The sequence below is a fragment of the Lycium barbarum genome, chromosome 12 (assembly GCF_019175385.1).
Source record: "Lycium barbarum isolate Lr01 chromosome 12, ASM1917538v2, whole genome shotgun sequence".
NCBI lineage: Eukaryota > Viridiplantae > Streptophyta > Magnoliopsida > Solanales > Solanaceae > Lycium > Lycium barbarum.
In genome coordinates this window covers 45,439,996-45,460,998 of record NC_083348.1, presented here as the reverse complement: position 1 = coordinate 45,460,998, position 21,003 = coordinate 45,439,996, and the positions used below count along the sequence as shown (strand labels likewise).

Genomic DNA, 21,003 nt, shown 5'->3' with positions numbered 1-21,003 from the left:
CTAAAGAATTGTGGATGATTCTTCTTCTATAAGAGGGAAGTTGAGCTCTATCCATGTTGAGTTCACTCCTGGCTTCTCTAGGCAGTTGAGCAGGTAAATCAAACCACGTGGTGTTGGTGCACAATACATAAAAACATGCTAGTCAATCGACTATTTTATTACCTTCCCTGAAGCAATGTTGGATCTTGAAAGAATCGAAAGAGTTTGATATGGCCTTGATGTTGTTGATGGTATCTGCCAGGTCCCATGGAGGCTTAGCAATGTCCACTATCCAGTAGACAGCTAGAAGGGAGTCACTTTCAACCACAATGTTCATGTAATTATGACTCAAACACCATTCAATGCCAATTAGTATAGCTAAGGCCTCACCATTGTTATTAAAAACAAGACCAAAAGGAGCAGCAAAAGCAGAGATCATATGGCCCTGTGAGTTTCTAAGAATACCTCCACCACCACTAGGTCCAGGATTACCTCTCGAGCTACCATCTGTGTTAAACTTCAGGTATTCATGATCAGGAGGTTGCCACTTAACAGGGTTGATAGATATAGAAGGTTTGGCATGCCTCAAGACTTCAATGGTATGCCCATTTGACCTGCCCAACCCGCCCAAGCTTTAATGGGTTTGGGCTAGAGTGATTTTGAAGATGGGATGATTTGGGCTAGCCCAAGTTGACTCATCATAAATCATCCCAAACTGGCTCATCAAATGAGCCCAAACTGACCTATCAATTGCCATAAGAATAAAAGTTGCAAAACATGATTAACTTCTTTTTTAGTTATTATTTAATTTTTTTTTTGTAATTTTTTTTAGAATTTTTTTTTATTTCCTTATTAAAAGTTTTTACTAGTAATTTTTATTTTAAGTTTTTAATTTTTTTTCCTGAGGGTCTATGCTTATCCGTTTTTATTTAACCTATCTTCGACCCACCGATATCCGACATACGTTTGTCACTCTTAGTTATGTACAAAACAACCATAAAAATATATAAATAAGACAAAGGGGTAAAAGAGAGGAATCTGACAAAATCACTATTCATTACGTCAATTAACATTTAATTTTCTTTTGATTTACTTTTCGGAATAATTTCGAATATAATTTATGTATTAGGATAACTTATGAGGAAATATTTCTAGTGAATATCTTTATTATTTTGAGTAAAAACATATCTTTGAGTTTGTTTTTTCTTTTTATATCCAAAAAGTATTTAAATTTGATTTTCAAAACACCGTTTATTTAGAAAAGCATAAGCGAGAGAATATGTTTACGGTCAAAGAATATCGATATTTTTAGTTTCTCAAAATGTTGAAAAGGTGGGTTAAGTTGGGCAGGTTGGGTTATGACCCTTCATTTAACCCATCTTGACCCAATCCATCTTAGCGCAAACAAGCTTTGGGCAGGTTAGGCTTTGGCCCATCTATAGGTTCAGGCCATCTTGACCCGCACAACTTTAGCCCAAATGGCCCATTTGCCACCCCTACAACTACACCTCTGAAGGATTTGTCCCAAAATTCACTAAACACTGTGAGCCTCAACAAATTCATATTACAAGAATTGCAACTTAGGAACTAACTCTAATCCCTTACACAACAATCTACATAGACTTTTGAGTCCTCTCCGAGTTGTCCTCAACTTGGAGTTAAATCTAACAATTGTTTTTACCTAACACAATGCTTCTAAGAAAGTTGTAAACAGGTACAACTCGATAAACACTCTGAATACAAAATAACTAGACTTGAACACTGTAAGGCATAAGACTATGAAACAGGTTCTTCAATCTGGCCCTTCGTATTAGGCAGCACTTCAAAAGCCAATCAAAAGTCTCTCAAATATGCTCTCGATGATTTGCTTGATTTCTGCTTTTATTCTTTATGTAAGGGTGTAACCTTCTTCAGTATAAAACTTGCCTATATAGCAACTTGTGAGCAGCAAACCGATAGGCCACAAACACTTTCTTGGATAGGACTTTGAGGACATGAGTGTTTGAGATGGAGGCAACCTCTTTACTATCACACGGCTTGATATGCTTGATGGGAGTCTGAAGTTTATCCCAGATAATTCTACCAAGTACTCTTAGATCCTATCCGCTATGTCTGTATGTCACGCCCCACCCTTAGTAAGGCGTGATTGGCACCCGGCACCTTACTAGGGCCGAGCGAACCAAATTGTAACTTGCGTCTTTAATGTCTCGAATGGCATAATAAGGCCAAAGAGGATCATGAATATGTATATGTATAATGGGCCCACGATGCCGACGTAACCACTGACAAGACATAACTAAGTTTTACACAAGAAACTGTCTGCAAAGCTTCTATGAACATACTGAAGTATACAAGTCGGGACAGGGCCCCCGACATACCCGTAACACACAAGAATACATACACGGACCCAAACTCGACAATGCTCCAGGAAGAAGTGGAGCCCACCAATCAAGATTAGTACCTGGAGGTAGCCTACTGTGGAAGGTCCTCGTCTCGTTTGTCTATACCTGCGGGCATGAACGTAGCGTCCACAAGCAAAAGGACGTTAGTACGAATAGTGTACCAAGTATGTTAGGAGCAAATGTAACGTAATAAACATATACTGCAAGAAGAAGGATAAGAATCAACCTAGCACTTCTGACTTACCAATGAGAATCTAGTATGCATATCTCTCTATACTCTCATCTATTTAACTACATCTATGTACAATACTGTGTCTATAACTTACTTATTGTCCTGGTGCTAACTGCCCAACCAGCTGTAGCATGGTGGTAAATATATATATCTGCCCAACCAGCCGTAGCTCGGCGGTAATAACTGCCCAACCAGCCGTAGCATGGTGGTAAATACATATCTGCCCAACCGGCCGTAGCTCGGTGGAACCAGTCGTAGTATGGTGGTAAATACATATCTGCCCAACCGGCCGTAGCTCGGTGGTAATAATCAACATCATGACCTGGCCTCCATGAGTAATCTCTATGTACTTCTCATGATCACATAAGACTTATAAGCATAGTTCTGGGCAGTTAGAACTTCTTCTCTCTTAACTAAACATTAATCAAATCCTGAGAGACACCATAAGCCTCTCTATTCATGTCCTACAAAACATTGCTTAAGTACACATTCCTAAACTCAACGAAGTGACGTAAGATCGGTAAACCTCCGATTTATATTATGGAACAATCATCATCGCTATATCTCACCTTGAAGGAACAAGTAACATAAGGTGAGATCAACAACAATGAATAAAATCAAGAAAATCATGATATAAGATCAATAATCTCATAATAGCATCAAATCCATAAGCTTTGGAATTTCTAGGAATGGGATCATCATCATCATCATTATCATCATGGGACATACTGATCTTTAGCATGAAAAGAAACTATAAGAATCATGAACTTCTAACTTTTGGGAATAAGAATGTTATGGAAAACATATATAGGTTCATACGGAAGGAATCATGTCTTTAGAAAGAAAGGGATTAGCCTTAACATACTTTTTTGGTCTCCTTCTACTTAACGCTTATCCTTCCAAGCTCGTAAATCTACATTCAAGATAATTCATACTACTGTTAGGCTTATCGTCATATACTTATCTTAAGTCTTCAAATTAAATCCCCTTAAAATCTGTCGAAATTCAGGCAGCATCTCCCCTGTTTATATCCCTAGCCCGAAATCACAATACCAACAAAACAACAACAATAGCAACACCAATATCAACAACAACATCATCAACATCAATATTCTCAATAAAACATCCCACACGATGTTTTTCAACATAAAATAACAATATACACTTCCTTTCTTCCCAATCTGTTACACCTCGTAGTTTTGTCCATTGAGATTCATTAGGTGTTAGTTGTCCTAATCGTGGAAACTGGAGTTATCTTCTAGGATATATGAGATTATATGTTCCTATATTATGGTTATGGGGGTTTAAGCTCATGAAATGAGCAATGGAAGGATTTGAGAACAAGCAAATTAAGGAGTTGAGTTTGTCGGAACTTTGGGAAAACTTGGCAAAATTTTGGATAGGATTTTAGCCCAACTTGGAAGAGGTATATCTCCTAGAATATGAGGAGTTTTTGTGTGTTTCTTTTATCCAAATTGAAGTTCATTGAGTCTAGTTTCCAATGCAACAAACCGTTCGTCAATGTGACATCGAAGTAAAAAGTTATGGGTGTTTTAAGACAGACTGCTCGAGCAGAACATTTTGATGGACCTGTTTGACGGACCGCAGAAATTTCTGTGGCCCGTCAAATTGTATCTTCCCAGCGTAAAACATTCACAATGATCCATGTTTGGCTGGGCAGTTTGACAGAGCATTTTGACGGCCGGTAGGAATTTTGACGGCCCGTCAAAGTGGGCGCAGGATTGCCCGTCGGGATTTTAAGTTACGCTTTATATATTTCGTTTTACTTCATTTGGACATTTTATTTTCCCAAATCAGATCCAAGACCTCTCGAGAAACCCTCTCTTTAACTCCATAAACTAATCCAAGCCAAAATCCAAGAGAAATTAAAGATCAAGAGGCAAAAATCAAGTTATCCATGTGTTAGACGTCTTGCTAGGGTTAGTAAACTTCAAGAATTCTTTAGGTATTGAAGCTAGGGTTCTCATATAAGTTGATAACTTGCTCCAAAGCTCACTCTTATGAGATAAAAGGTAAGTTTTCATGCTTATTACATGTTATCAAGAATGTTTAGTTGTTGAACAACTTGGGTAAAAGGAGAAAGTAGAAGATGAGGTTTAAATGTAGTTTTCATGATGTTTTGAGTAGTAAGCTAACTTGAGTCATGATTCTTAGTATGATATGGATATAATCTTGTTATAGGAGGTAATAATGGTAATGAGGAAGTGTTGTATGAAAATGTGCAAAGGGTTGGTGTGAAGTTGTTATTATAAGTTGAACACAAGTATGAATTTTGAGACTTAATGGAATATGACTACTTGATTATGATATTGTGGATGTTGTTATAGTTGTTTGGGAGTTGTTTCACAATATGGTAGAAGCCGATGAAATAGGGGAAATTCTGCCCAATTTTCGTTAGCTTATGAATTGCTCTAGTTTGAAGTCAAGAGTGTCTTTAAGACTTAACTATGGTATGAATCCTTTTAAATGTAGATTTCTCAAGCTTGGGCGGTGAATGCTAAGTAGTTAAGAAGACAAAGAGGTATATAAGGCCAACCATTCTTTCTTAAGGCATGATCCCATTGATGTATACATCATGTGAAATCCATAGTATCTTCCATGATGATTTCATTCCTAGAATCACTAAAGCTCATGATCTTGATATTCTCATGATTCCATTGGTCCCCATCCTATGATAGTTGATCCTCTAAGGAAGGACGTGTGAAAATTATGGTGATGATGATGATGTTGAGGACATGTATGTACTCCCATGTATATATATTTATATATTAAAGTATGACTACTAAGAACACCGAGCTTATATGGCCGGGTATGATATCTATCGCGTGCACACCACTGCAGTTGGGTACGGATAACACTGACCCTTGGTAGGGCCAGGTATGTATAACACCGAGTCTTTTCATGGCCGGGTATGTGAGTCACCGAACCTCTATGGTCGGGTATGATACTACTATATGTATAAATGTATGAAATGGAAGCTTCCTATTAGAAAGAGGGTAAGTAAATATGGTGAACGTCGAAAAGGGTATAAATGGCTCTTTCATCCCATGAATTTTCTACCTTATGTTATCTCTCATGTTTCCATTATGTTATTGATTATGCCTTACATACTCAGTACATTATTCGTACTGATGTCCTTTTGTTTGTGGACGTTGTGTCATGCCCGCAGGTGGACAGAGAGATAGACTTGACCCATAGATTGCTTTTTCAGAGACTGCATAGAGGAGCTCCATTTGATTTGGAGTTGCAGTTGTTGGTACTATTCATTTGTGTATATGTATGGGCATGGCGGGGCCCTATCCCGTCCTTATGATGATATTCATACTCTTCTTAGAGGCTCGTAGACAGTCATGTATAGTAGATGTCTTTTGCCTTGTCGGCTCATGTTTTGGTATGTTATTTTGTTAGCCTTGTCGGCTTGTGCATATGTGTATGGGCATAGTTGTTGACATTGATATAAAGGTGTTTTTAGCCGTTGAAAATGGCATTATTGAGGCATAGAATTGTTAATAGGCCATGTGGCTCACCTAGGTATGAATGTGAATGTACGATGAGAGGTGCCCGGTGGGTTAGCTCCAGGTGCCCGTCATGGCCCTCCGGTTGGGTCGTGACACAATCAAGGAGCATAATCTCATCAACACACCAACAACATTAGATACCATCCATATTCATGGAAATTATCCCAACAACACAGCCACAACATGCTCAAAACAGTCCATAAACTCAACAACTACAACACAACACTTTATGACCTTTCCTCTATAACTATTTTCACTTTTAAGACTTGCTAAACGTTCAAATCAACTCAACATAAGATATAAGATGAAGAACATGCCTTATATTTGAAGAAATTTAGCCACACCAACTTTCTTCAAGACCAAACTCACCACAACATCAACTAGAAACAAGAACAATCACTTTTCATGGACTAGTTTGGTGTAATCTTGTTGAATTCTTGATTTAAGGGGTTATAAGTGTTTGAGAGAAGTGTATGGATGTTTCTAGAACTACCAAGAAGTGTAAATGTTGAAAAAAGTGGAATAATATGGTATCTATACCCCTTGAGAGTCGGTTCCACCGACTTTCCAAGTGGGGCCCGCGGGGAGCCATTTGGCAGCTTGGAGGCTTATCTTAAAATGCCCATAACTCCCTACTCCGATGTCGTTTTGATGAACGGTTTGTTGCATTGGAAACTAGACTTCCTGAACTTCAATTTAGGATTTTGTTTCACTTCAAAACTCTTGATATACTAGGAGATATACCCCTCTAAAGTTGACCCAGAATTTCTGTCCAAAATTCTGCCAAATTTTTCAAATTTTCGACAAACTTATTTTCTTCGATTTGCTTGGTCCCGAAATCTTCTGAAACTCTCTATACATGATATTTATCATTAATTATACTTGATAATGATCATGTCCTTTGGTTCCAAGATTGTCCTTACCGGTTACGACTTACGAGATCATAATTCATCCTTTACTTCATTGCTACGTACTTCCCATGGCTTGTCCCTTTAAAAACTTCACGGGACGTCTTCGATACTCCATTAAAATGGTGAAATACGTGGCGTGCTCCTGCTCTGAAAGTGCGAGGTGTAACACCGTATCTCTAGATCTCCTTATTTCAAGAGCCTTGCACATCTGAACTCTAGGATGGAACATGTAAGAGTTGGTGTGGCTCATTCACTCGGTTCATTCATGCACGAACCAAAACCAACCCTGGATGTAACAGGTATCTAATACTATGAACAACACTAGAAGCACCTTATAAAATCAGTAATTTCTATTCTCTTTCAACATTCTTTCCTCATTCATTTAAAACATGTCATAAATGGATAAACGTAAACATGCTCAACTCATTAAAATCTGCGGAAGTCTAATATAGATACTAAATCATAAATTGTGGAAAAAAGCCTCAATAAGTCATACGAGACTTTCAACATCTACCGAAAATTTGACAACTATCTATGGAGCTTTTAATATAAGATAAACAAATGACTATCTAACTTCGGGACGCAGCCTAAAAACTGAAATAAGTAGGTAAAGATAGGGTGGTGTCCCACAAACAAGCATGTGGGCTCACCAAATAGTCCAGAAAGTAGCAAGCTCTCCTAGTCGAACGAGTATCAGCAACTTGCTCCTCAACATTACCAGACACACTATAAAAAAACAACAATGGTATGCCTGAGTACTGGGTACTCAGTGAGTGTCTAAGGGTAAATAGTTAATATAGCAAAATAAGATAGTTAAAATGAGTAAAGTAGTATCCATGAAACAATTTAAAGGTTCAGAGACAGCGCACGACATTAAACTTAATAAAAGTCATCAGAGAAACCAATAACAAAAATATATCACGTTTATTTCATTTACCATTTACCATATCAACTTGTTCACTTACGAATCCGAAAACATCAACAAGCCGACTTATGGATAACCCAAGAATCAATACGTGCCAACTCATGGGAGAGTAATCATTAGATATACCGGGGCTAACCCACAGGGGCTAATCGTCCTCTGGACTAGTACAACAATAGATACACCGGGCTGCACGCCTCGAAGGTCAATCGTCCTCTGGACTAACACAACAATGCTTAAAAGCGATACTTTAAGAAGCTAATCGTCATTTGGACTAGCACAGCATGCCCATACAATCCCAAACACAAACAAATACATCTCATTGAATATCAACCGAATCATCAAACATGGCTTATAGCCGAATTCACTTCTTAAGTCATCTTCTCACAATAGAGGTATTTCAAGTCACAATCAATTTAGAAATTGAGGTTCAAATCATACATTCAAGTTCGAGAAACCCATTCAAGGAAAAACATGTTGAAAGTTTCAACCTTTTGAAAAATAAGTTTAATCATCCTTAATAGAGGAGAACATGTTCATCACAATAGTATAATTCGTATAAGGTTCGATGCGGGCTTCACCCTAAACGCATGACCTTGTTCAGTTGTCATCTTTTAGTTCGAAAACAAGTTCAACAAGAAACAACTACCAAACTAGGGTTTTAACTTGTACCAGCAATCAAAGTAGGATTCTCAAACATCAATCATGCTTTCACAACATAAACGTACTTCAAGAAGATTTCAAAAATGGTCATACATCCAAATACGTTTTAAAAAAAGTAGACATACCTCAATTTATGCTAAAAGCTAGCAAACAGGTTATTTCGAGGTTCAATAATCACTCTACAATCGATTTAGATGAGAAAGATTTGAACTTTACACTTTTTTTTGGAATTCCCACCCTTTTTTAATACTAGGCTTTTTAAGCCAATTTCGTATTTATGCAATTCACTCATGAATTCTAATGATATCTAAATGATATATAAACCCAAAACAATCCCCATAACTATTATGAAATTTAAGAACTTATCTCACGACGAATTCCCAACAATTCTCCTTTTCAACGGGTCTTGAATCTAATTCTCACAATCTATGGAATATATGAGGTTTCTAGTGTTAATCTTCACTAGATTGAGGTAATAATCATAGAAATTGTTTAAGAACTTAGCTTAGATGTTTTGGGGAATCCCTAGGGTTGTTGTCTTTCAAAAGTTGGCCAAAACAATGTGGGGAAAGTTATAATGAAGTTATAAGCTTATAAAATTCAAAACTAGAAAAACCGAGCCCGTGCGCTGGCCATTCGTCAAAATTCCCATCGTACATGATTGGGTTGGGCGATGGCCACATGTCGCCCACTCAGCGCGCTTGTATCTAAGATTCAGAGACAGGTTTTTCATGCGTCGCGCAGGTGTTTCGACAACTTATAACGTACAGTAAAATGGGCATAACTGCTAGCACAAGATCCGTTTGAGATCCACAATATATGGTAGGAAAGGTATTTCAAAGATCTAAAACTTTTATGCTTTGAGTTTTCTCAGATTCCTAGTGTAACTACCCGAAAAATGGGAATAATTCAAAACTACCGCAGACTTAGACGAATTTAGGAACTCTTACGAACTTCACTATTTGGTTTGACTCCAAAACGGCTATATTTCACCCAAATTCATCCCGAATGTATTATTATAGCTAAAATATCACATAAATACTCATTATACACATTCACATCTAACCCGGATTTACAAAGTGTTGTATTATTCGCCTCTCAGGATCATTCGTCCCCGAATGAAAGTGAGGGCCTAAGATTTTCACTAGACCTCAATTTTTCAGAATTTCTAGGGTTCTTTGGTATTGCAATCTATCCTATCATACGACTCTGTTAACACCCTAACAATAACCATATGGTCCTCGTAGGGACTCCCATAACTACCACAACAAACCGGAACATGAAATAAGAAATTCACACCTTTAGGCTACACTTTCGCTAGAATTCTATAACCCGAAGGTTCACTACTTACCCGGAATAGGGAATAAGTGAGGATATCTCTTCTTCATATCCTCCTCTGCTTCCCAAGTTGCTTCTTCAGTATTATGATTTCGCCACAGGACTTTTCCCGAAGCCACATTTTTCGTCCTCAACCTTCTAACTTGTCAGTCTAAGATCTGAACCGGTGTTCCTCTTCATAAGACAACCATTCGTTGATTTCAATCTCTTCATGAGTTAAGACATGAGAAGAATTAGGTTTATACAACCCCAACATTGAAATGTGTAGCACAGGATGTACCATAGCCATCTCAGATGGTAGTGTCAACTCATAAGCCACCTTCCCAATTCTTCTCACAATCTCATAAGGGCCGATAAAACGAGGACTAAGTTTTCCCTTTCTTTCAAACCGCATTACTCCCTTCATTGGAGGCATTTTCAAGAATACCTTGTCACTAATAGAAAACTCTAGCTCATGACGCCTTATGTCTGTATAAGTCTTCTGTCGACTCTAAGCTATCTTGAGTTATTGCACAATGAGGTTCACCTTTTAGATTGCTCCGTGAACTACGTCGGGACCCAATAGTTCTACTTTAGTAGGTTCAAACCACCCAATTGGAGATCTACAGCGTCTCCTATACAGTGCTTCATACGGAGCCATTTGTATACTTGCTTGATAACTATTATTGTATGCAAACTCTACAAGCGGTAGATGTTCATCCCAATTACCTCCGAAATCAACTGCATACGCTTGTAACGTCTCTTCCAGAATTTGTATAGTTCTCTCTGCCTGCGCATCTGTCTGAGCATGGAAGGCAGTACACAAGTTCACTCGGGTTCCTAAACCTTCTTGGAACGATTTCTATAAATGAGCAATGAATTGCATACTTCTGTCAGATATGTTGGATATCGGAATCCCATGTAATAGGACTATATGATTCAAATATAACTTGGTGTAATGCGCCGCAGTTTTCAATGTTTTCACAGGAAGAAAATAATCAGACTTGGTGAGTCTATCATGATCCCCCAAATAGAATCGAACTTGGCCTTTGTGCGAGGTAAACCCACGACAAAGTCCATGTTAATCATCTCCCACTTCCATAGGGGAATCTCAATATTCTGAGCCAAACCACAAGGTCTTTTGTGTTTAGCCTTCAAATATTTATACATCTTGGTGGATCCCCGATGCACAGAATATTTGGAACTATGCGCTTCCACCATTAACTCTTGTCGGAGACCATCAACATCAGGGACACATAAACGTCCTTGCAACCTTAGGACATCGTCATAAGCACCAACGGTGAATGAAGTGTACTCACCCTTTTCCATTCTATCTCGCAGCTTCACCAGGAGTCCATCTTCTTATTCTTGGACTGAATTCTCTCCACAATATCGGATCGCATTTGCGTAATTCCCACTAACGCCCCATGTTTAGTTTCATCAAGTTGGATTCCAAGACTAGCAAGTCTTCGAATGTTCCTGCCCATCGGCATTTCCTGAGCACTCAAATATGATAACGTGCCTATAGATTTTCAGCTGAAAGCATCAGCAGCAGCAGCAACATTTGCCTTACCAGGATGATACAAGATGTTCAAGTCGTAATCTTTCAACAACTCTAACCATCTTCTCTATCTGAGATTCAACTCTCGCTGCTTGAAAATATATTGCAAGTTCTTGTGATCTGTGAAGACATCACAGTGCTCACCATACAAGTAGTGACACCAAATATTTAGAGCGAAAACCACAACAGCCACTTCCAAATCATGAGTCGGATAATTCTTTTCATGCTTCTTCAATTGTCGTGAAACATAGGCGATCACCTTATCATTATGCATCAACACACATCCAAACCCAATTATAGAAGCATCATAATAAACTACATAACCACCAGACGCTGAAGGTAGAGTCAAAATAAGAGCCAAAGTCAATCTCACCTTAAGCTCTTGAAAGCTCTTTTCACAGGCTTCAGACCATTGGAACTTAGCAGTCTTCTGAGTCAATTTCGTCAGTGGTGCGGCTATAGATGAGAAACCTTCCACAAAATTTTGGTAGTAACTTTCCAAACCCTAGAAGCTACGAATATCCATCGAACTCGTGGGCCTCGGCCAGTCATTGACTGCTGAAATTTTCTGAGAGTCAACCTTAATACCTTCGCTAGACACCACATGGCCTAAGAAAGCCACAGTGTTAAGCCAGAACTCACACTTAGAAAATTTTGCATAAAGCTTATTCTCCTCAAGTGTTTTCAAGGTTATTCTCAAGTGATCTGCATGCTCCTCATAACTTTTCGAATACACCAGAATATCATCAGTAAATAAAATAATGAAACAATCAAGTCAGATCCATATATGCAGCGAGGGCATTAGTCTAATCAAAGGAAATCACTAGAAGTTCAAAATGTCCATAACAAGTGCGAAAAGCTGATTTTTGAATATCCCAGCTGATGATACCTAGACCTTAAGTTAATCTCTGAAAAGAAATTAACACCCTGAAGTTGGTCGAACAAGTCACCTATCCTAGGTCAAGGATACTTATTCTTAATGGTTACCTTATTAAGCTGACGATAATCAACACACATTCTAAGAGAACCATCCTTGTTTCTAATGAATAGGATCGAAGCACCCAAAGGAGAGGTACTTGGTCGAATAAAACCTTTATCCAACAAGTCCTTTAATTGGTCTTTCAATTCACGTAGCTCTGCTGGAGCCATACGATACGGCGGAATAGAGATCGGTTGGGTATTGGGAATAACATCAATCCCAAAATCAATAACTCTATCAGGTGGAATACCCGGAAGATATTTTGTAAACACTTCGGGAAATTCATTAACTATAGGGACAGACGCGAATTCGGGTACTACAGCTAGGGTGTCGTTGACAACAACGAGATGATAAATATACCCTTTCGAGATCATTTTATGAGCCTTAAGATAAGAAATAAACCTACCTTGAGGCTTAGCAATTTAAACTTTCCACACAATAATTGGTTCATTAGGGAATTCCAAACGAACTAATTTATGCCGGAAATCCACATTTTCATAACACTAAGACTGCTAATCCATCCCCATAATCACATCAAAATCTACCATTTCTAGTTCAAAAAAGTCAGCTATAGTCTCACGAGCTTAAATTACCACTACATACTTTCTATAAACTGTAAGAAGCAATAACAGGAACACCAGCAGGTGTATCCACAGAGAGAGGTTCTAACAATAGTTCGGGCTCCACCTCAAAATTAAGAGAAAAATATGGTGTCACATAAGAATGGTTTGAACCCGGATCAATCAATGATTATTCATCAAAAGAGCAAATAGTGTGAATATGTGACGACCCGGCTAGGGGCCGTGACGGGTACCCGGGGCTAACCACCGAGCACCACTCGTCCTACTACTTATCATGCTCATTAAACGCTCTTTTATCAAAATCATACTCAAATTATAAGAAAATCATCTTTCATTCGGAAACATAAATACTTTTATATGCACAAGCCTTTTGGTCATTGAGATAATATATAGATACATATATACATGGTAGCAACCTCTTGAGACCATTCTACCCACACTGCGTATCTACGAGCCTCTACTGGAGTGCTAAATATATGGATGGGACAAGACCCCGTCATGCCCGAAATATACGTATGTACACAAAAGAATAATCATAAGCACCTCTGAAACAATGGAGTGCTCTCAAACCAGCTGACAGCTACTACGAGTCTGGATCAAGCTCACCTCCCTGTCTACCTGTGGGCATGAACACAGCGTCCAAAGAAAACGGACGTCAGTATGAACATTGTACTGAGTATGAGAGGCATAAACATTGATATTACGTCAATGAAATAAAGGAAGCATCGATAAGGAGCATCTGTATCTGACTGTCAAATATAAAGGAAATGATGCATGTTGGCTTACTCATAATCATCATCATCTCATATATGCATAAATATATAAACTGCCCGTCCATATCAGATCGGTGTAATGATCATTAGCCTGCGTCCAGGCCTCCCGTGTCCGGGGTATCGTCTCATGCCGCCCACTAGTGGTGTCTGCCCATGCCATCTGGCCATGGTGTATACGCTGCCCGCCTTAGCGGTGACTGCCCTGCCATATAGGCGCGGTGTTTATCATCATCATCATAATATGCTCATCATAGTGCATGCATAAATATTCAAGGACAACTATACTTTATTGGGGTGACGTAAGGTCGTGATCTCCCGATTTCCTTATGGAGCACTCATTAACATTCTGCCTCACCTTGAAGGGAATAGAATATGAGGTGAGTGTAAGCAATAAATGACCTCCTTAACGTTTTAGGAACATCATATCCTGAACATCTAGAACTTCTATACTTTAACCCATTACCTTGTGTAGCTATTCATGAACACAGGCTCATAGTTTTCCGGAATTTAAGAGATTCATGAAGAAGAAGGAAAATCATACTATAAGATTCATGCCATAGAAAGAAAGGACTACCCTCACATACCTTTTGCGCTTAACTAATCTATCATTCGTTTTGTTTCCTTTGGTGCCCACGTTTCTACCTTCAAGAGGAATCGCATTAACATTAGTTACTCGGCTATAAAAACATTTTATCATTTCTAGGGAAAGTTGGGCAGCACTTCCTTTGTTTATACTACATTTCCCACATTCTATATCAACTCCCAAACGTTAATAACAACATTCACAATCACAGCATACCAACATTCATGATTCATCCCAATCACTATTCAACAATGACTCTATTCACACATTCATGACCCAATTTCTATGTATTTCCACAATCCAAGTGTTTCAACTTTTAACCACTCAAACCATATAAAATAGTCATAAGACTCACCTTAGATGATGGATGAACAACACTTAAGTGGAGCTCCTCTTCTTGCACCAAAACCCTAACTCACTTCTGAGTTTTCTTGGCTTAGATGACGTTTTAATGAGATTCATACATTTGATTTCATGGATTTGGTGTAGTTGACCATGGTTTTCCCTTGAATTTTTGTGGATGAATACTGGATAAAGTTCTAGAGGTTGCTTTGGTGTGTGGAGAACGAAAATGAAATGAAATAAAAATGATGGAGGGTCCTTATGTTAAATCATGAAATCAGTCCTGTCCGAGATGTACGGTGCGATCGACGGAGCGTCGATCTGGCCGTCGAGGTTGTTAAATTTCCAGTGAGCAATCTGTCGTTTCCCTTCATTCTACGGTGAGAAGAACGGTCCGTCGAACTGATCGACGGAGCGTCGACCTATTCGTCGAATGGTCTTTGATCTAGCTCAATTCTACGGCACAATCGACGAAGCGTCGACTCGTCCGACGGTACAAAGAACGACCGTCGAACCCCCTTTTGCAGAACTGCGTTGGAGTTTCATTTGACGAACTTTTGCCTCTAACTTCTTTGGAATCTTAATTAGAATTATTAAGTATCCCTTCTTACTTGTAGGGACATCATGTTTACCTTAACTTACGTTAGTCCCTTCACCGCTCAGCAACCCAAAGTTCCGAGGTGTAACATTGTCCCCCCCTTTTGGAACATTTGTCCTCGAATGTTAAGTACTCGGGAATTCTACAAAAATTTCGCCAGAGTTTCCCCTGTAATATGGCGCTACCATCCTGTCACAACAACCCATAATAATCTGCCTCACAGGGCTACAACACAGTAAAACTCTAAGAAAGACTTACGAAAGCTCCCGAAGATAGGATATATAATATCTGAGTAATGATGGAAATAGGGGTGTTCAGATACTCTAATTATTACACTTCATTTACTGCATACATACCTTATATTGCTGGTGTTTCATCTTGAACCTCTCTTGGGGGTTGGAATAAGTGTGGATACTTGGATTTCATTCTCTCTTCCGCTTCCCAAGTCATCTCTTCTTTATTGTTATTCCGCCATAAGACCTTAACTGCGGCCACTTCCTTGTTTCGAAGTCTTCGTACTTGCCTATCTAAGATGGCAATGGGTACTTCTTCATATGCTAACCTTTCTGTCACCTGGACATCATCAATCGGAACAATCCTCTTAGGATTTCCAACGCACTTACGGAGCATTGAGACGTGAAAGACTGGATGACCTGATTCAAGCTCTGAAGGTAAGTCCAATTCATAGGCTACATGACCCACCTTGCGGATGATTTTGTAAGGTCCGATGTATCGAGGACTTAACTTCCCTTTCTTGCCAAATCTCATCACCCCTTTCGTTGGCGATACCTTCAAAAATACCCAATCATCGACCTGAAATTTCAAGTCTCGCCGGCGGTTATCCGCATATGATTTTTGGCGGCTTTGGGCTGTCAACAATCGATCCCGGATCACTTTGACTTTTTCTATCGCTTGCTGAATCAATTCAGGGCCTATTAGCTATACTTTTCCTATTTCAAACCATCCAATTGGGGACCTACATTTCCTTCCATATAGGGCTTCATACAGAGCCATTTGGATACTGGAATGGTAGCTATTGTTGTAAGCAAACTCAATAAGGGGTAAGTGATCATCCCAGCTACCACCGAAATCCAACACACATGCTCGGAGCATATCCTCCAAGGTTTGAATAGTACTTCGGCTTGCCCATCAGTTTGCGGATGGAATGCTGTACTAAGCTTCACCTGGGTACCTAGACCTTCTTGAAAGGACTTCCAGAACTTGGCTATAAACTGTGCTCCTCTATCTGTAATAATGGAGAGTGGAACACCATGAAGTCACACAATTTCCTTGAGATACAATCTCGCATAATCTCCTGCTGAGTATGTGGTCCTGACTGGAAGAAAATGAGATACCTTTGTTAATCTGTCAACGATTACCTATATAGAATCACACTTGCCTCGGGAACGGGGTAATCCTATAATAAAATCCATATTGATAATTTCCCATTTCCACGTAGGAATTTCCATCGCTTGCAATAACCCTCATGGCTTCTGATGTTCGATCTTTACTTGTTGGCAATTTAGACATTGGGCTACAAATTATGCTATGTGTGTCTTCATGCCATCCCACCAATATATCAATTTGAGATCGTGGTACATTTTTGTTGCATCTGGGTGAATAGAATACCGAGAATAATGGGCTTCTTCTAGAATTCGTCGGTCCAATTCTACAACATTCGGAACACATAGCCTGCCTTGGTATCTGAGTATCTCATCCATCGAAGTTTTAAATGGAGATCTCTCTTTTTCAGAAAGTGCGTCTCTATACTGGCTCAACTGAGGATCTTCATACTATCGCTTTTTAACTTCCACATTCAGAGACGAAATCGTGGGATCATTAATACCAATCCCTGCACTACCTGAATCAATTACACACACTCCAAGATTAGCTAGCTGATGGAGCTCGTGAATCATTTCTTTCCTTTCCAGAGGAACTTCACATAAACTGCCCATTGATCTGCGGCTAAGCACATCGGCTACTACATTTTCTTTTCCAGGATGGTATAAAATATTCACATCATAATCTTTCAACAATTCTAACCACCGCCTCTGCCGCAGGTTTAACTCCTTCTGCTTGAAAATGCATTGAAGGCTCTTGTGGTCTGTATAAATATCGACGTGCACCCCATACAAGTAATGTCTCCACATTTTTGATGCATGAACGATTGCAGCTAATTCGAGGTCTTGAGTTGGATAGTTCTTTTCATGTTTCTGCAGCTGCCTCGAAGCATAAGCAATGACTCTACCGTGCTGCATTAACACGCATCCTAATCCAACACCGGAAGCATCACAGTATACTACATAACCATCGAACCCTTCTGGAAGTGTTAAGACTGGAGCTGAGGTTAATCTGTCCTTCAACTCTTGGAAGCTGCGTTCACAAGCATCATTCCATTGAAATTTGGCTGACTTCTGGGTTAGTTCGTCAATGGGGCGGAAATAGATGAGAAGCCCTCTACGAATCTTCTATAATAACCTGCCAATCCCAGAATACTACGAACTTCTGTAGGTGTCGTAGGCCTTAGCCAAGTCTTCACAGCTTCAATTTTCTGAGTATCAACTCGAATACCATCATCTGAAATAACATGGCCCAAAAATGTTACCGAATTCAGCCAAAACTCAGCACTTTGAAAATTTTGCATATAATTCGCGAGCTCGAAGAATCCCAAGAACAGTACGCAAGTGATCTGCATGCTCTGATTCTGTGCGAGAATACACCAGAATATCATCAATGAATACTATCACAAATAAATCCAAGAGTGGTCTAAATATGTTATTCATCAAATTCATAAACACAGCCAGAGCATTAGTCAACCCAAACGACATCACCCGAAACTCATAATGGCCATATCTCGTTCTGAAGGCTGTTTTAGGAATATCTTCTTCTCTAACCCTCACTTGATGATAACCCGACCTCAGGTCTACTTTATAAAACCACTTGGCACCCTGCAGCTGATCAAATAAATCGTCAATTCTTGGGAGAGGATATTTGTTCTTTATCGTCACCTTGTTCAACTGCCTATAATCGATGCACATTCGTAGGGAACCATCTTTCTTTCTCACGAACAAGACTGGTGCTCCCCACGGTGATGAACTGGGTCTAATAAACCCTTTTTCAAGCAAATCTTTCAACTGTGCCTTTAGCTCTTTCAATTCGGCCGGAGCCATTCGATAAGGAGGAATAGAAATAGGCTTGGTATCCGGCAACACATCAATAGCAAAATAAATTTCTCTTTCTGGAGGAAGACCTGAAAGTTCATCTGGAAATACATCCGGAAATTCATTCGCTACCGGAACAGAATGGAATGTTGGAGACTTTGCTTCGATGTCATGTACTCGGACTAAGTGATAAATATAGCCCTTAGCTATCATCTTTCTTGCCTTAAGGTAGAAAATAAACCTACCTCTTGCAGATACTGTATTACCCTTCCATTCAAGCACGGGCTCTCCCGGAAATTGGAATCGAACTATTTTCCTTCGGCAATCCACGTTAGCATAACATGAAGCCAGCCAATTTATACCTATAATCACATCGAAATCTAGCATTTCTAGCTCAATTAGATCTACTTTGGTCTGGCAATTGCATATCACAAGCATACAGTTTTTAAACACTTGTCTAGCTATCACGGGATCACCAATCAGAGTAGATACCTCAAAAGGTTTGATTGGCTCAGGTTTCACCCCAATACGACCAACAACATACGGGGTAATATAGGAAAAAGTAGAACTCAGATCTATCAAGGCGTATACATCTTGGGAAAATACAGATAATGTACCTGTAACCACATCTGGGGAGGACTCGAGATCCTGTCGTCCCGCTAAAGCATACACACGGGGCTGAGTGGCACCTGAAATAGATGCTCCCTTTCTGCCTCTACCTCGACCTACTGGGATCTGGGGAGTCTGCCCTACTGGGCGCACTGAAGATGAACCCGCTGTTGATCCTGTGGGCTGAATCCTTACTCTACCGCTCGTCGACGGGCAATCTCGCATCATATACCCAACCTGGCCATAGGCATAGCAAGCATCCGAACCTTGGCGACACGGTTCAGAATGTAGTCTGCCGCATTGGCTGCATCGCGGTATGGAGGGTCTCCTCTGACTATAATCTTCCCTTAACTGAGAATCTGAGGCCCTCGATCTCTGACCCTGTCCTGAACGAAAGGAGCGATCAAATCTCCTACCCGTAAATCGAGGAGGTGCGCTAGTCACCGACTGGCCTGAAAATCTAGCATATGTCTGCATTGGTCCCCCTATATAATCACTGCCTGCCCTCAGAGATCTGACCCTCTTGCTTTGCCTTCTATCAACACCACGATCATCTCTTGGTTGTGGCTGTCGTCCCTCTAAGTTCTGGGCATAGGCTTGTATTCGGGAAATATCCATCCCTTCTTGTAGCGAAGCCGTCCAACAATCCTTGAACAAATGTGGCCCCAAGCCACTCACAAACCTGTGCACCCTATCTCCTATATCAGCCACCATAGTCAGGGCATATCTAGCCAAGGAATTAAATTGCAGGCTATACTCCTGGGCACTCATACTTCCTAGCTTCAAATTTAGAAATCTATCCGCTCTAGCTCGGCGGACCTCGGGTGGCAAGTAATGACGAATGAAAGCATCTACGAATTCTTGCCAAACCGGAGGAGGCGCATTCTCTCCTCTTGATAATACCCAGTTATTATACCATAAGACTGCCACATCCCGGAGTCTATAGGATGCCAACTCTACGGATTCAGTTTCGGAGGCGTGGACAATCCTCAACGTCCTCAACATCTCATCAATGAAACCATGGTTTTCCCTTGAATTCTTGTGGATGAATACTGGATAAAGTTCTGGAGGTTTCTTTGGTGTGTGGAGAACGAAAATGAAATGAAATAAAAATGATGGAGGGTCCTTATGTTAAATCATGAAATCAGTCCCGTTCGAGATGTACGGTGCGATCGACGGAGCGTCGATTGGATCGACGGAGCGTCGATTGGATCGACGGAGTGTGGATCTGGCCGTCGAGGTTGTTAAATTTCCAGTGAGCAATCTGTCGTTTCCCTTCATTCTACGGTGAGAAGAACGGTCCGTCGAACTGATCGACGGAGCGTCGACCTAATCATCGAATGGTCTTCGATCTAGCTCAATTCTACGGCACAATCGACGAAGCGTCGACTCGTCCGACGGTACAAAGAACGACCGTCGAACCCCCTTTTGCAGAACTGCGTTGGAGTTTCATTTGACGAACTTTTCTCCCTTGCCTCTTGTTATAGCCCGTATTTCATACGTTCGGATAATTCGAGATAGTTGTGAGAAATTAAGGGCAAGACCATTCTCCAAAATTATTTTAATGTACAAGTTGGTTATGAATATTATTTATGAGTATTATTAGTATGGAAATATTAAGAAAGGCTAGGGGTAAAAAGGAAAATTCGCAATATGACTCATGGAAATATGGAGGAAGGCTAAGGGCAAATTTTGAATTTGGAAAAAAATAAATTTTCATGAAGTGCAAAACAAAACAAAACAAAAACAAAATGGGCTTGGAATTAAAAGGGGCATTTGGCCGTCCATAGTAAATGGGCCAAAGCCCATATGAGGCCAAAATAAATAAGTCCAAATAAGTCATCTTATTCA

The 21,003-nt window shown here is 39.8% G+C and overlaps 1 protein-coding gene across 1 annotated transcript; it reads right to left on the bottom strand.

Annotated features, from left to right (window-relative positions):
- Positions 1-142: 142 nt before the first annotated feature.
- Positions 143-11,294, bottom strand: LOC132624241 (uncharacterized). Its single transcript, XM_060339047.1, has 3 exons — positions 11,034-11,294; positions 10,695-10,827; positions 143-486 (listed from the first exon to the last, which is right to left on the bottom strand). The coding sequence occupies exons 1-3, from the start codon at positions 11,292-11,294 to the stop codon at positions 143-145; spliced, it is 738 nt and encodes a 245-aa protein (XP_060195030.1).
- Between the last annotated feature and the right edge of the window lie 9,709 nt (positions 11,295-21,003).

Coding starts and splice junctions, on each gene's coding strand:
- LOC132624241 (XM_060339047.1), bottom strand. CDS start 11,294: ATGGAAAAGGGTGAGTACACTTCATTCACCGTTGGTGCTTATGACGAT. Junction 10,828..11,033: donor TGATTAACATGGACTTTGTC/GTGGGTTTACCT, acceptor GCTCATTTATAG/AAATCGTTCCAAGAAGGTTT. Junction 487..10,694: donor GTATGCAGTTGATTTCGGAG/GTAATTGGGATG, acceptor AGTTTAACACAG/ATGGTAGCTCGAGAGGTAAT.